At 43.3% G+C, this 13,844-nt stretch overlaps 1 protein-coding gene across 1 annotated transcript in view; it reads left to right on the top strand.

Moving 5' to 3' along the window:
* The first annotated feature begins 255 nt into the window (after window positions 1-255).
* The window catches only part of TNFAIP8L3 (TNF alpha induced protein 8 like 3), an 83,836-nt gene continuing 70,247 nt past the window's right edge, over window positions 256-13,844 (top strand). The window contains exon 1 of the mRNA XM_066592604.1: window positions 256-372. Coding sequence (XP_066448701.1) covers window positions 327-372 — 46 coding nt within the window. The 5' untranslated portion in view covers window positions 256-326. The remainder of the gene's footprint in view (window positions 373-13,844) is intronic.

Raw genomic sequence — 13,844 nt, 5'->3', positions numbered from 1 at the left:
CCCGCACACCTGTGTCCGGTGCCGCCGCCGGTGCACCAGGAGCGGGCGGTGCTGGGATGATGCCGCCGTCCCCAGGATTCTGCGGGAGAGAACACAGGCGCTGCTGCTGCTGTCTCCAGCTGGATTCTTATTGGCCGCCACGCTTTAGGCGGGGACATTCCGAGCGTTCTGATTGGTTGCTACGCGTTCCCTAGTCTGCATCGTTCGGAATCTTGGAGATGCTGATCCGCACAGCTCACCCCGAGCCAGAGGCGGCGGAGCGCGGCAGTGTCAGAGGCGGAGAGCAGAGCCCGGACCGGACAGTGACACCCCGGACCCCAGCCACCATGGACACGGACTCCGGGGACCTGAGCGAGGGGGAGCTGTCACCAGGTAACTTCTAGCCAGCACTGACAGCCTCCCGTCTCACTTACACATCAATCAACTTAATTGGAATGGGCGGGAGCTTCAATGCCGCTTGGAATTAAAAGAGCAGTGAATGCTTGTTGTGTGCCCTGCAAAGGGTTAACAGTAGAGAGTAGTGTGAGAGGAGCTGCTCCACAAGTGGGAGTGAAGTTGATGTCACCTGTTATGTGCCTGTGCGCACCTGTCCGGTAGTGGGGGGATACGGGTTATCAGCCGCACGCTGCAGATTAGATCCGCAGTCAGTGCAGAGCACGGCTCCTCCTCGCCATAGAAAGCGCTTGGAGAATGATGTAGCAGAGTCAGAGCTGTCACTCACCTTCCTACATGGAAACCTGCAAATTGTGCTATGATGGATTGGAGCTGACAAGCTCAGCTCTGCTGCATGCGAGGCTTTCTTAATTCATGCTCTGCTTGGGACACACGGTGCTGAGATAGTTGGGGTATGTTCATACATGCAGGATTTTTTATGCAGCTTTTGAAGCCAAAATAAGTCATGGATCATAAAAATATAAAAAATATAAAGCTGAGATTTCTCCCTTTTTTTTTTTTTTTCTTTAAATTTTTTTTTATTTTTATTTTACTCCTGGTTTTGGCTTCAAAAACTGTATCAACTACCTGAACAATACTGCAGGTGTGCATACGCCCCAACACACCTGCAGGTTTTCTTTAGACTTTTTGATGCAGATTTTGAAGCCAGAAGGAAAGAAATACCAAAGAATGAACACAACTTCTTCTCTTTCTTAAGGATCCACTCCTGGATTTGGCTTCCAAAAATGTATCAAAAAACCTAATAAAAAAAAAAAAACCTCAAGGCATCCTTAGAAACATCCAGCAATCCCACCCATAGTGTAGGAATGGGGATAACTATGCAAGTGTCCCATTGATGAAACCATGTAACAGGGCATCTGCTGGCACGTCCTGTGCCCCGTGCCAGTGATTACTGTTTATGCTTGGTTCTGTTACCAACTACATGACTATGATAAATGATGGAGCAGGATTGTACAAGCTGTTCCCTGCCAGGAGATTGTATCAGACAGTTGGTTAGTGTTGCAGATTCCCTTTTGGACTTGTTGTACTATATAATGAATGTCATATTGTGTACAATGTAACCTATAAATATGTAATGTTATGGAAAGAGAAGTACAAACAGCTGCTGCCTTGGTAAATATCCAGTTCAGCCAAATCTGCCTTCTTCTTTAAAGGTGGCAGAATTGTGACGTCTCTTCTGCTACTTTTAGGGAACAACAGAGTTGGACAAGAGAAATGCATCTTGTGTGATCTGTGGGCGGACTGTAATCTGGGACTTTTTATTTGGACTACAGGCAATGTATGGTTATGGGATGTATGTAATCTCTGTGTGAGGCTAGGTGCAAGACTGCGTGAAAAAAAACCTCTTGCGTTACGTCCACAAAAAATGGAATTTTTTTTCATAGGTGTGCAGCTCCGTGTGGACTCTGAATTTTTTTTTCTCTGCATCTTAAAACCCCCAAAAACGGACAGCACTTGGATGGCATTCGTGTGCTGTCCGTTTTTTTGCTTTCGTCTTTCCATTGACTTGAATGGTGAGTTGCGTCCGTAAAACAGATCAGAATAGTGCATGCAATTAGTTCATTCACGCAGTCCGTGACTGCATGAAATAACTCGGTAGTGTGTTACACCGTAGAATAATATGGGTCCGTATGCTGTGGGATTCTTTTTGATGGACTCCACACACTTAACAAAACGCTTTTCACTTTTACACTTCTGGCTGAAAGCAATGCCATTTTGTAGATTGATATAATTGGGGCTTGTCTGATCTGAGAGATGTTGGTAACCATCATAATAGAAGGATGACTTTGGGTTGCCTTGATGTAAATCCCTCCCTCTTCACCCTACGGCCATGACTGTCCTTGGATCCAGCAGAAATTGTTGGTTGCTGACAACGAATATCTGAAGCCTATAGTTAGCTTTTTTAGCGTTTTCACTGTTTAGTCAAACTGTCCATGAAGTGTAGCACTTTGTAACATATCGTAGTCTGCTAACTTTGGCACTGAGAGCGGCTGTACACATGTTGGAGAAAAGGGCATTGGGACAAGGACGAGCCTGAGGGGTCAGTCCGTGCCTTTAGCTCATCGGTGACAAACCAGCACTATGGAATGGTAAGGGCTCTTACTTTATCATTAGGAGGGTAAGCTGATCTCAGCTGGCTCAGGGTACATACACACCTGCAGGTTTTGTTAGCTGCAGAACATCACATGAAACAGATATGTAGGGTCTTCCCCAAATGGAAAATAACATTTCAGGGGTCCAACATTGATGGTCGCTCAATGATTCCTTCTTGCAGAAATACTGCATGTTAAACCAATTTTAAGTGGAAAAAATATTATTCACACTTGCGGATAGGAATTGTGGATTCTGTGAACAGAAGAAAAATCGCAGCATGATCTATTTTACCACGAATTCTGTACGCACGGGCTCCATTTGTCTCTGTGGATGCATTTGACCTGCAGTGCATACGCAATTTACATTACGTATGGACGCGGATTCGTACGCACGTTGCTAGGAGACCAAATAAAAAAAAACAATAAACAAAACAGGAATTTGTGGGTAGACAATGCAGGACAGAGTCTGGGGAGCTAGACACCATCCAGACTGCTGTCTACAACATCCGCTTATTCTTCTGGGCTCTACCTCCACAAGAATAAGTGCTTTTTTTTTTTTTTAAAGTGGATTATACTACTTCCAAAAAAGTAGTATAAACCTGCCAAGCCTAGAGATCAGTTTTCTGATCTGTAGGAATGACTCTCAGAACATCTCTCACCATGACAGCACAAGAGAATGTCGCTTTGGCGTTAGAAGGATGTTTCCAGGGGTTGGGAAACTTTTCTAATGTCATTCCCTACTTGCATTCATTCTTCTGCGTGGACAATACGCTGTCCTTAAATGTACATCCGCGTGGAAAACCACATGCAGATGTGACCATACGCAATTTGTTTCCGCGATCATTCACAGGTCATCTACTGTGGATATCCGCAAGCTGAATCCACCCCAACCTTGTCAATCCGACCCGGCCTTAATGTAAGTGAATTTGGTTGTTTTGCGACTAGTCAAGAAATCCAGAAGGTTTTGGTCTCTTTTGGCTTGAAATGTGGCCATGTTCTTTTGGCTTGCAAGTTGCAACGTGGCCATGTTCACTTACATTACATACAATGCTGGCAGGGGGATGCTGCAAACTTTGGCTGTGTAATGTGTCATGGCCAAGGCCTCCGTCTAACTCTAGCTTCATATGCTGCTATGACCTGGGAGAAGATCAATCAAACTGGTTGTTGATTTTAGGATACATTTATATGAGACATGGTACTGGTGTATTATGTCTCCACCGGAAGTAAGGGTGGAGACATACAGAGTGACAGGTAATGCCCCTAATCTCCTGATTGGCTGCCCTCCTAGTCTGGTAGCAGTGAGGACACAGAGGATCCGAACCTTACCTGCGGTGTGGCTTGGCCAGCGTCGCTGTCTGAGTAGCAGCAGGAGGAGCGGCCTGTAGTGGAAAATCTGCCAGAAAATTCGCATGTGTTAAATACCAATTTTTATCTTATTTTTTCTTAATTTGAGTAAGTGAGATTTGCAGTGTAAATACACAATGTAGGGCAATTTATGCTGCAGCTTTATGTTCTGCAGTGTAAGTATGAGACTTCTTGGAATATCTGCTTGGCCTCTACTGTAATATGCTACAGCCTTTGATGCAGTTCTTTTGAGCCAAAAGCCAAGAATGGATTCAAGAGAATGGGAAATATAGAGGAAGGACTCCAAATTTGCATCTGCACTAGAGATTATGGGGAGCAGGCAAACAGAATCCCCTGGCTGAACGGGTCAGTTCGATTCCTGCACCTGTCCGGCATTTTTACTCGATGAAGACTTTTTCTTCCATCATCTCAAGCCAGATCTGTGATGGAGGCTCCTAATGGATGTCGATAGAGCCTTCAGCCCGGCTCACACAAACGGATTTGAGTTGTGAATTCTGCAATCTCTGTCCATGCGAAATATCCGCCGTAAAACACGGTCATTTAAAGGCATGTATTTTTGAATTTTCGTTCACACTCAAGTGTATTCCAGAAGCGGAATGAAAATCGCAGAATGCTCTATTTTAGAGCAGATTCCGTGCGGACGCCCTCCATTGAAGTCAATGGATGCAAGTGTTCCATCTCATTGCGTATGAGCAGCAGAAACGCTCACAACTTCTAGGAAAATAGAAAAGTTATGGGAAATCTGATCTGTTCGTGTGAGCCTGGCTTTAAAGGAGTTTTGTCTTTGGAACAAAATCATGTCCCTAGGTGGGTTCTGCCTAAAATAGAAAAACAAAGGTTTACTCGCCTCTTCTGCATCCCTCGGACAGAGCTGACAGCTGCCTCCAGTATCGGCAGTGATGTCTGGTTAGACAGCGGTTGGAAGCATGGGACCACTACAGTGCAGTCTCTGATTGTCTATCACATCCCAAACTCCTGGCATCATGGTGCCCAAGATATGAGTGCTGATGCCAGGAGTGCCGATGTTGACGCTGTGGCAGTCGACCCAGATGTTACCAGCGATACTGGTGTCAGCTGCATCCCAGGACTCCAGGAGGGGTGAGTATACTCTCATTTTAGGCAGGGCCCAGCTTGGGAATGGGGCTTTGTTCTAATGACAAAACCCTTTTATTCTTCTCTTCTGGCTCCTCTTCTGGTCTTGGTTTTAAAACCACAACTCAAACTTCATGTGTGATTCACATTTTTGGCTAGAAATATACACACCATTATTGATGCTGTTATTGAGCCAAAGGCAAAAGTGGATCTGGAAGGCAGAAGTATGAGTCCTTAATATTGCCCATATCTTTCATAGAATGGTAGAGTTGGAAGAGACTTCCAGGGTCATCGGATCCAACCCCCTGCTCAGTGCAGGATTCACTAAGTCATCCCAGACAGATATTTGTCCAGCCTTTGTTTGAACACTTCCATTGAAGGAGAACTCACCACCTCCTGTGGTAACCTGTTCCATTTATTGATTACCCTCACTGTCAAAGTTTTTTCTAATCTCTAATTTGTGTCTCCGCCCTTTCAGTTTCATACCATTGCTTCTAGTCTTTCCTTGTACAAATGATAATAGGGCTGATTCCTCTGCACTGTGACAACCCTTCAGATATTTGTAGACCGCTATTAAGTTTCCTCTCAGCCTTCTTTTTCGCAAGCTAAACATTCCCAGATCCTTTCACTGTTCCTCATAGAACCTGATTTGCAGACCGCTCACCATCTTGGTAACTCTTCTCTGAACTTGCTCCAGTTTGTCTGTCTTTTTTAAAGTGGGGTGCCCAGAACTGGACACAGTATTCCAGATGAGGTCTGACTAAGGAAGAGTAGAGGAGGATAATGACCTCCCAGGATCTAGACTCTATGCTGCTCTTAATACATCCCAGAATTGTGTTTGCCTTTTTGGCTGTTGCATCACATTGTTGACTCATGTTCAGTCTATGATCTATTAGTATACCCAAGTCTTTTTCACATCTGCTGCTTAGCCCAATTCCTCCCATTCTGTATGTGCTTTTTTTCATTTTTCTTCCCCAGATGTAGAACTTTGCATTTCTCCTTGTTAAATACCATTCTGTTAGTCACCGCCCACTGTGCAAGCTTTTCTAGTTCTTTTTGAATTCTCTGTCTCTCTCTGTCTCTCCTAGTGTTAGCTCTTCCTCCTAGCTTTGTGTCATCAGCAAATTTGATCAGTTTCCCATCAATTCCCTTCTCCAGATCATTTATAAAAATGTTGAACAACACTGGGCCTAGGACAGAGCCTTGTGGTATCCCACTTGATACATTCTTCCACTTGGATGTGCAGCCATTTATGACCACTCTTTGAGTACGATCACTCCTGCAGTTGTGAATCTGCCTAACAGTCGCCTTGTCAATCCCATATTTGGTCATTTTTTAAATAAATATGGTAAGAGATACTTTGTCAAATGCTTTACTTAGGTCAAGATATACTATATCCACCGCATTTCCCTGATCAACCCAGTCGGTGATACTATCATAGAAGGAAATTAGATTCTTCTTTGTAATACACTTCTGTCTATAGATAACAAAAACTAAGAAAAACTATCACAAAAGTTGTGTGTCGGATTCCAGCCATAATCGTCAGTGATTTGTATTGTCCGGGTTCTCTTGTTAGTTGGGCAAACAAGCGGCAATGTCTCTGTGATAAAGCTTTTGACACGAGGCAGGGTTGTGGCAGTGTTCATAGACGGCGGCAGTTTACGGTGTGACTGATCGCCATCCTGCAGACCGAACTATATTTCACCCATTTTCTCCCAGTTACCCAGACAGAACAGCAGCCATATAAAGCAGCACAATAAATCAAATAAATTCTGTTTAACGAATATCACACCACATGTTTCTCTGCCCTTTTCACCATTTAAATGATTGAAAGCTTTTCTTCTTTGTTATTTCAGCCAGGAAAGCCTCGCGTAGGGTAGAATAGCCTCTTATATAATAATATATGGCCTTGTACTAGCGAGTAAGCACACTTGGATTTCATCGTGGGGTCAAGGCAGTGGTTGTTAAAGTGATAGATTACAGGAAAACCATGGCAATAGATTTCTGTACCAAATATGAGCATGTTTCGTGCGCCTCAGTCATCTCCTAATTCTTACTTTGCTTTTTTTTCCCCCTGACGTGATGACTTTATTACCTCTGTACTGTGAAGTTTATCCGATGACAGGCCTTAAACTAGGTGGTCATGATGGGGAATAGTATGAAAGAGCATTTTCTGGCAAAATGAAAAAGAAATGCCAAGTTATTAAACATGTAATCAGCCGGTTTCTAGGAAAGATGGGCGACAAACAACAGCGCTAATAACTATAACCTCCACCAAACTTTCCTGAACCGCAGATGTGCAGCCGTACGGGATTGTGGACTGAATCGCTGTATTACTGCATAGATTTGATATTTAGCTAGCAAACAATAGGACTGCAATTCTAATAGCCACCAGTTTTTTTAAGACTTCGGAACAGTAAATCTGCCTAGTTATGTAGAATGTATTACCGTGTTATTGGGCAGATTTACTATTTCGGATTCTGAAAACGCATGGCGACAGACTAAGCTACTTTAACTCGTGTGAGGTTGTTACTCGGCTCTGTCCACAACAGCATCCATATAGGAGGGATGGATGCATAGCTGTTTCACACCGCAAACTTGCCAATCTTAGGCCGGCTTCACGCGGGCATAAACACGTTTACACGTGTATTTGTACGAAGGGTGTAGCGTTTTTGCACACATGCATATTTTACTTTATTTTTTTTCCACGCGCAAAAAACACGCAAGCATGCTTCCGTTTATTTCAATGGACAACTTGTTTAATTAGTTTGTGTTATGTTCATGAGCAATTAGCACGAAAATAGAACATGTTGCAAATTTTTTTGCACAAAATACCCACTTGAACAAACCCAACGGGTTCTATTCACTGCGTATTGCACCGCAAATTTTGTACAAGTAATACGCAGCGCAAATGTGTTTACGTAGGTGAGCTCTCCTTTTAAGCAGCTGTTAAATTAGTTGTTATCCAGCTGTTCCAAAAACGGAAGAAATAGATGACTGGCTTTTAGAACCACTTGGAATAAGAGGACATTTGCAGTATATTTCCTTGTGGAATTTTTTTTTGTAAAAGGGGGAATGATAGTTTACGGTCTCTTGAATCTCTATGTATAGACAGCGCGATGGGAAGTCTCACATGCATTTACTGATGACCGTTCTTCCAATACCGCAGTCATTAGCGCTAATCAGGAGCGCGGAGCATCTTTCTTAATGATATATTAGTGGATCAACAATAAACATTCACTGGCTTTTACCGGAAAGTGCCTGGACTACATAGCTGCGTATCACACATAACATGCTATTATACCGCAAGCGTAATTAGGACTTTATTGGCTACAGCTTTACTGGGGGATCCAGTCGAGAGAGAAACACAATTATCTGAGAAGACATTGTCACAAGTTCGTTACCGTGACAAGTGTTTTGTCATTTTCAGTATCATTAATGTGTCTGACTTAGTTCAGGTCTTGTATCTCACAATGTAATCTTCAGTGTACTGTGATATACAGTGTATCCATGCTTTTGCCTGACAGATTGAAGGATAAGCATATTGACCGTGTACGCTACGGATCGCAGACGTCTTCAGTTATGTATGCATTTAATATTCTTCTATCTCTGCTAACAGCTTGGCTTCTTCTCTGAACGGTAAGGATGAGATGATGAGCTTTGTAGGATAGCTACAGTCAATTTACATGGATTAGGAACTTGATAGAAAGATATCATTGAACGCTGAGGATTGCCCCAAATATACATCTCTAATGTTACATATAATACACAGCTATATTGCAGTATAATGCAGGCTGGCCAATTCCGCTTTCCAGTCTCTCATGCTGTGCGCTACATAAAATGTTATGATATGCTGGCTCAATTAAAGGAACATACTGAGGCAATAGTATACAGGAACGTGAAACACTTTTTAGTTATTGGTAACTCTGAATCATTTTACAGAAGGGTACAAATACTTAAAGGGAGTGTCTGACGAAGGTATAGCCTATCCACAGTATCGAGGGTAACTTGCTGATTAGTGGGGGTCCGAACACTGGGTTCTCCACTAATCTGGAAAATGAGGTCCCCAAATGAATGACGCGATGGTCTCAAGCACACCAACCTCTCCATTTATTTCTATGGGACTGCCGGAGATAGCCAAGCACTTGAACTCCGCTATATCTAGCAGTCCTGTTGAAATGAACAGTCTTGACTATAACGCAAGAAAATTGTTCTATATTCCAATTAAAGTGACAATATTGACAGGACTAGCATTAGCTCTAATGGGAGTGTCCACTATGAATCCCAGATAATACCAGTGGTAGTGTTCACTCAGTAGTACCAAAAAATATAGGCTGGACAGCGCCTCGCAATTCTACAGTCACTTCTGAATTTCCAGAAAATGGTATGAAGAGGACTTGGGGTAGGTTCACACGAGCATGTTTTTGTGCGTACTTAGGTGCGTACATATGTCCGCACCTAGGTACGAGCAAAATCACGCGTGAACACAGCTGTGTGCCTGTTGTCAATGGAGCCGCAGATGCTGCCAGCGGCTCCATTGAAAACAATGCTCTGCCAGCCCCCTGCATTTTTTTTTCAGGGAAGGGCTTTATATATAAGCCCTTCCCTGAAAAAGAATCATTTTAGTGCAAAACAAAAAAAAATTTAAAAAACTGAAGTCTCCGCCGCTGCTGTGACCCCCGCGGGCATGAAGAACACATCTGCCGCATGCGGCAGATGTTTCCTTCACCCCCGCTAGTTAAAAGAATTCCCTGCTGCTACATCTGCCATATCTCTTCATAAGCCCTTCCCTGAAAAGCCATTTAGAAAAATATATTTAAAAAAAAAATACTCACCTCCCTTCAGCTGCCGGGGCTCAGCTGCGACTTCTGGCGCTGTCCCCGGCTCTGTAGTTCTGAGCTATCAGCAGCCGGGGATTTAAAATCCTCGCCTGCTGGTAGCTCTGATTGTGGTTGGCTGAAGTGTCTCCACATGGTGTTTCCTCTGTAACGCTAGTTCTTTTGCACTAGAATTGAATAATCGAGTTGAGACCCCTTTACTTTTCCTATTTTGGACATAATCTATGCTTGGGCCAAATTTCATGTTTCTACGACATCGGGAAGTTGGAGAATTAGTGGCCAGTCAGTGAGTGAGTGAGTCAGTGAGGGCTTTTGTCTTTATATAGATATTATTAATTGGTTATATATACAAATTTACTTTTAATATTTTTTTTCATATATTAATGATCTATTTATTTTAATATTCACATTTATTTTGATCTTTTTAAGATCTACCTTGTTCCATCGCAAAAACAATAATATGAATCAACAGGATGTTATTCTAAATGATTGAAATACATTAAATTGCTCTATGTTCAGTCTTTGATGGCATTGATAAAGTTAGTTAGAAGCGTCCTATTAACAAAACAAGTCATGACGTCATCCCGTTCTGTTGTGGAACACACATTTTGCGTTCTACATGTAGGGAACTGTCAGCCGACATGCCTCTGGGTAAGGTATAATTGTGTGTGTGTGTGTGTGTGTGTGTGTGTGTGTGTGTGTGTGTGTGTGTATGTATGTATGTATGTATGTATGTATGTATGTATGTGTGTGTGTATATAATATATAGTGTGTGTTTATATATAATATGTACCTGTATTTCTATGCTTGGAAAAGGCCCGCTTATGGGTTGAAATGCGTTGCTTTGCTGGATTGAATAAATGGATGTTACGGAACATTAGTGGTAACTTCCATTCCCTGACAGAGCGCTGAGACTTTTTTTCTTTGAGGACTCAGTAATACCAAGTCACAAGTGCAGATAAAATGTCAGTCCTAAAGTGTCAAGCCTAATGTCAAGATAGACTACTCACCTTTACAAATGACACTCAACAAAAAGTTACATCTATACAGGGGTGTAACTATAGAGGATGCGGTTGTACCCGGGCCCAAGAGCCTTAGGGGGCCCATAAGGAGCTTCTCCATATAGGGAGCCCAGTACTATGAATAAAGGAATGATACTTTGGGGCCCCATTACAGATTTTGTACTGGGCCCCAGAAGCTTTAAGTTACACCTCTGTGTCTATAGATATATATGCCATTAACATTAGTGATACAGCGTACAACAGTATTTAATTCATCGCTTTTTGGCTCGAGTACAGGAAAATTCTGCTTATTTCATTTGGTAATGTGACCGTTGTAAGATTTGGCAGGGCGCTTCTTGTGGTGAATCAGCTGATGATGTCAGCTTTATATTTAATAGACACTTTCTGGTTCTTGCGGTCTTTTAGCACACTTTCATAGAATATGTTCCAAAAACCTGCTCTACTTTCCACATTGCTGCATTCATTTTCATCAGGAACAGGTAACTGTATCCTAGAGTTTGGCTTCTACCAAATTGTACTTCAAAGTGACTTGTCCGTAAAGTACAACTTTAATGGGGCATGATCCAAGCGATGCGTACAAAGTGATTTCATAGACCCCAGCGAGAAGCTAAAACCATAAGACGTTCACTTATAGGCCCACTGGGGTCATGTATAGTACTGAACTGCCTGCACACAGAATAACATAGTAAGGCTTCGTTCACACGAGCATTGTTTTGCGCACAAAACCACCCGTCTATTAGAACCATTGCTTTCCTATGGTGTGTTCACATGTCCATGTTTTATAGGCATGAAAACACTCGCACCTGTAAATATAGGACATGTGTGCACTGCATAGGTCCGTGCTGCGTGTAAATATTCCCTGTGGGGAGTTCCCTCATCATTTAACACTGTGACAGCACTGTCGCAATGTTTAGTGATGATGGCACTCCCTGCGGGGAGTAAAGCATCCTCTGCCACAGCTGTCACAGCTGTGGCAGAGGACCGCAATTTTCTTCCACTGCATTCAATGGGGCCGTTGTTGCTTTCGGCGGCCCCATTGAAAGCAGTGGGATGCAGGCAACCACTGCAGTGATTTTTGGAGAAGGGCTTTAAATATAAGCCCTTCCCTGAAAATCATCCCTGGCTTGTGTAAAAATATATATCTATATATATTCCCCTCGGTGCGTCTAGCTGCTTGGCTTCCCCGGGAGTGTACCGAAGCTCTTTCAGCAGATGGGGATCTAAAATCCCTGCCTCCTGAAAGGGCTGTGTCTGACTGGCTGAACGCTCAACCAATCACAGGCAGCACTCAGCCATTCATTGAATTCCCCCGAAAATCACTGCAGTTGGTGCCTGCAGCCCATTGCAGCAGGGGCGGCCCCATTGAAAGCAATGGGAACAGAGCTTTGTTCACGCCTTTTTTTTTTTTTTTGTACATCTGTGCAGCGCTGCTTTTTGCACAACACGGGTGCATGCAAAATAAAGCTCATGTGAACGAGGCCTAAGATAGAATGTTGGGCTGAAGGGAGACCATGTCCATCTAGTTCAGTCTGTTTTCAGCCCACTTGTTGTTCCAGAGGAAGGCAAAAACACCCCAAACAGGCAGAGCCAATTTACCCCATTTTGGTGGAAAAATTCCTTCCCAACTCCATAATGGCAGTCAGAATAATTCCTGGATCAACATTTCAAAATTCCTACCTGACTCCAAGACCCGGATCAACAACGCTGCTCGTTATTTAATGTCTATATCCTGTAATATCATAGTGCTCTAGAAAGACATCTAGTCCACTCTTAAACTCCTCTATCAATTTAGCCATCACCCCGTCCTCAGGCAGAGCGTTCCACATTCTCACTGCTCTTACAGTAAAGAACTATGTTGGTGAATAAGCAGACTATATAATAATCTTCTCTAACTTTAAGATGAGAAATCCTATAATAAAAAAACACTATACAGATATCTTCGCACAAGGTATATTTGCTATGGGTTGTCTGCAGCAGAAAATTCACAGCGAATACACCGCAAATCCACAGGGGTTGAGTCTGCATCTAAAATGGTGTGGATTTTACTGCAGATTTGCATCGCACATGGGCAGTGGAGTTTTGTTTTCTTTTTATACTCCTGCGTTTCCGTGGAATCCTCGTTCCGTCCGCAGTTTAATTGCAGATGGACCACGCATCAGACGGCGTCCACTGAATTCAATGAAAGCCGTCCGCGGGAACCGCACTGAAACGGAGCATGCTGTGATTTACATGCCTTAATTCATGTGCAGACAACCATGCTTCCCTATGGGTGACTTGATTTGCTGGGTGGGTGACCCACGTGGATTCCGCGTTGTCACCATACTGAGAGCTGTGTATGAGAGCTCGATGTCTGGATACGACGACAGACCGCATGGAAGCAGAGGGAGACTCCCTTCCTGCAGGGCACTTGGTTCCCAAAGCAAACAACAATGAGGACCCAAAAGCATGGAACAAGCTTCTAGACACGTGAGAGCGGTACATTAGTGTCCGTACACTATGGAGACTGTGACAATGGACGAGTTCGGACTGTGGCGTATCTCACCAAGGAGCACATAGTGAAGTTATTTGGGAATTGTGACACAGTGTGAGTTATTAGATTATTGCTGTAGTTATATGATCTTTTATTTGATATGCAAAACCATGTGATGGGGACAGGGCACTGAAGATGGCATGAAATGCATGTGAGGCTAAAGTGGGTGCGAGTCATTAATGCTGTCATGTAGAGGTTGATTAGCGCTTATGGTGTGTGTGAGTCTGCAGTGCCACGGAGCTCCAAAATTTAACGTGGTACTCTGGCATCTACAGTGCATTAGGCCACAAGGGTGATATGACGTGGACTTTCGGTAATACGGAGTACAAAGATTGGAGCAATACAATTATGGTGGATAGTAGTGATGGCATCGAAGTGCCCTGCCACCTACAGTACAATGAACCTGCATGCCACGGAGTGTGGAGAGAGTAACCAGGAGATATCTGTTACA

The sequence above is a fragment of the Eleutherodactylus coqui genome, chromosome 2 (assembly GCF_035609145.1).
Source record: "Eleutherodactylus coqui strain aEleCoq1 chromosome 2, aEleCoq1.hap1, whole genome shotgun sequence".
NCBI lineage: Eukaryota > Metazoa > Chordata > Amphibia > Anura > Eleutherodactylidae > Eleutherodactylus > Eleutherodactylus coqui.
Note: the sequence above shows the minus strand (reverse complement) of the source record. Positions and strands in the feature narration are given on the sequence as shown.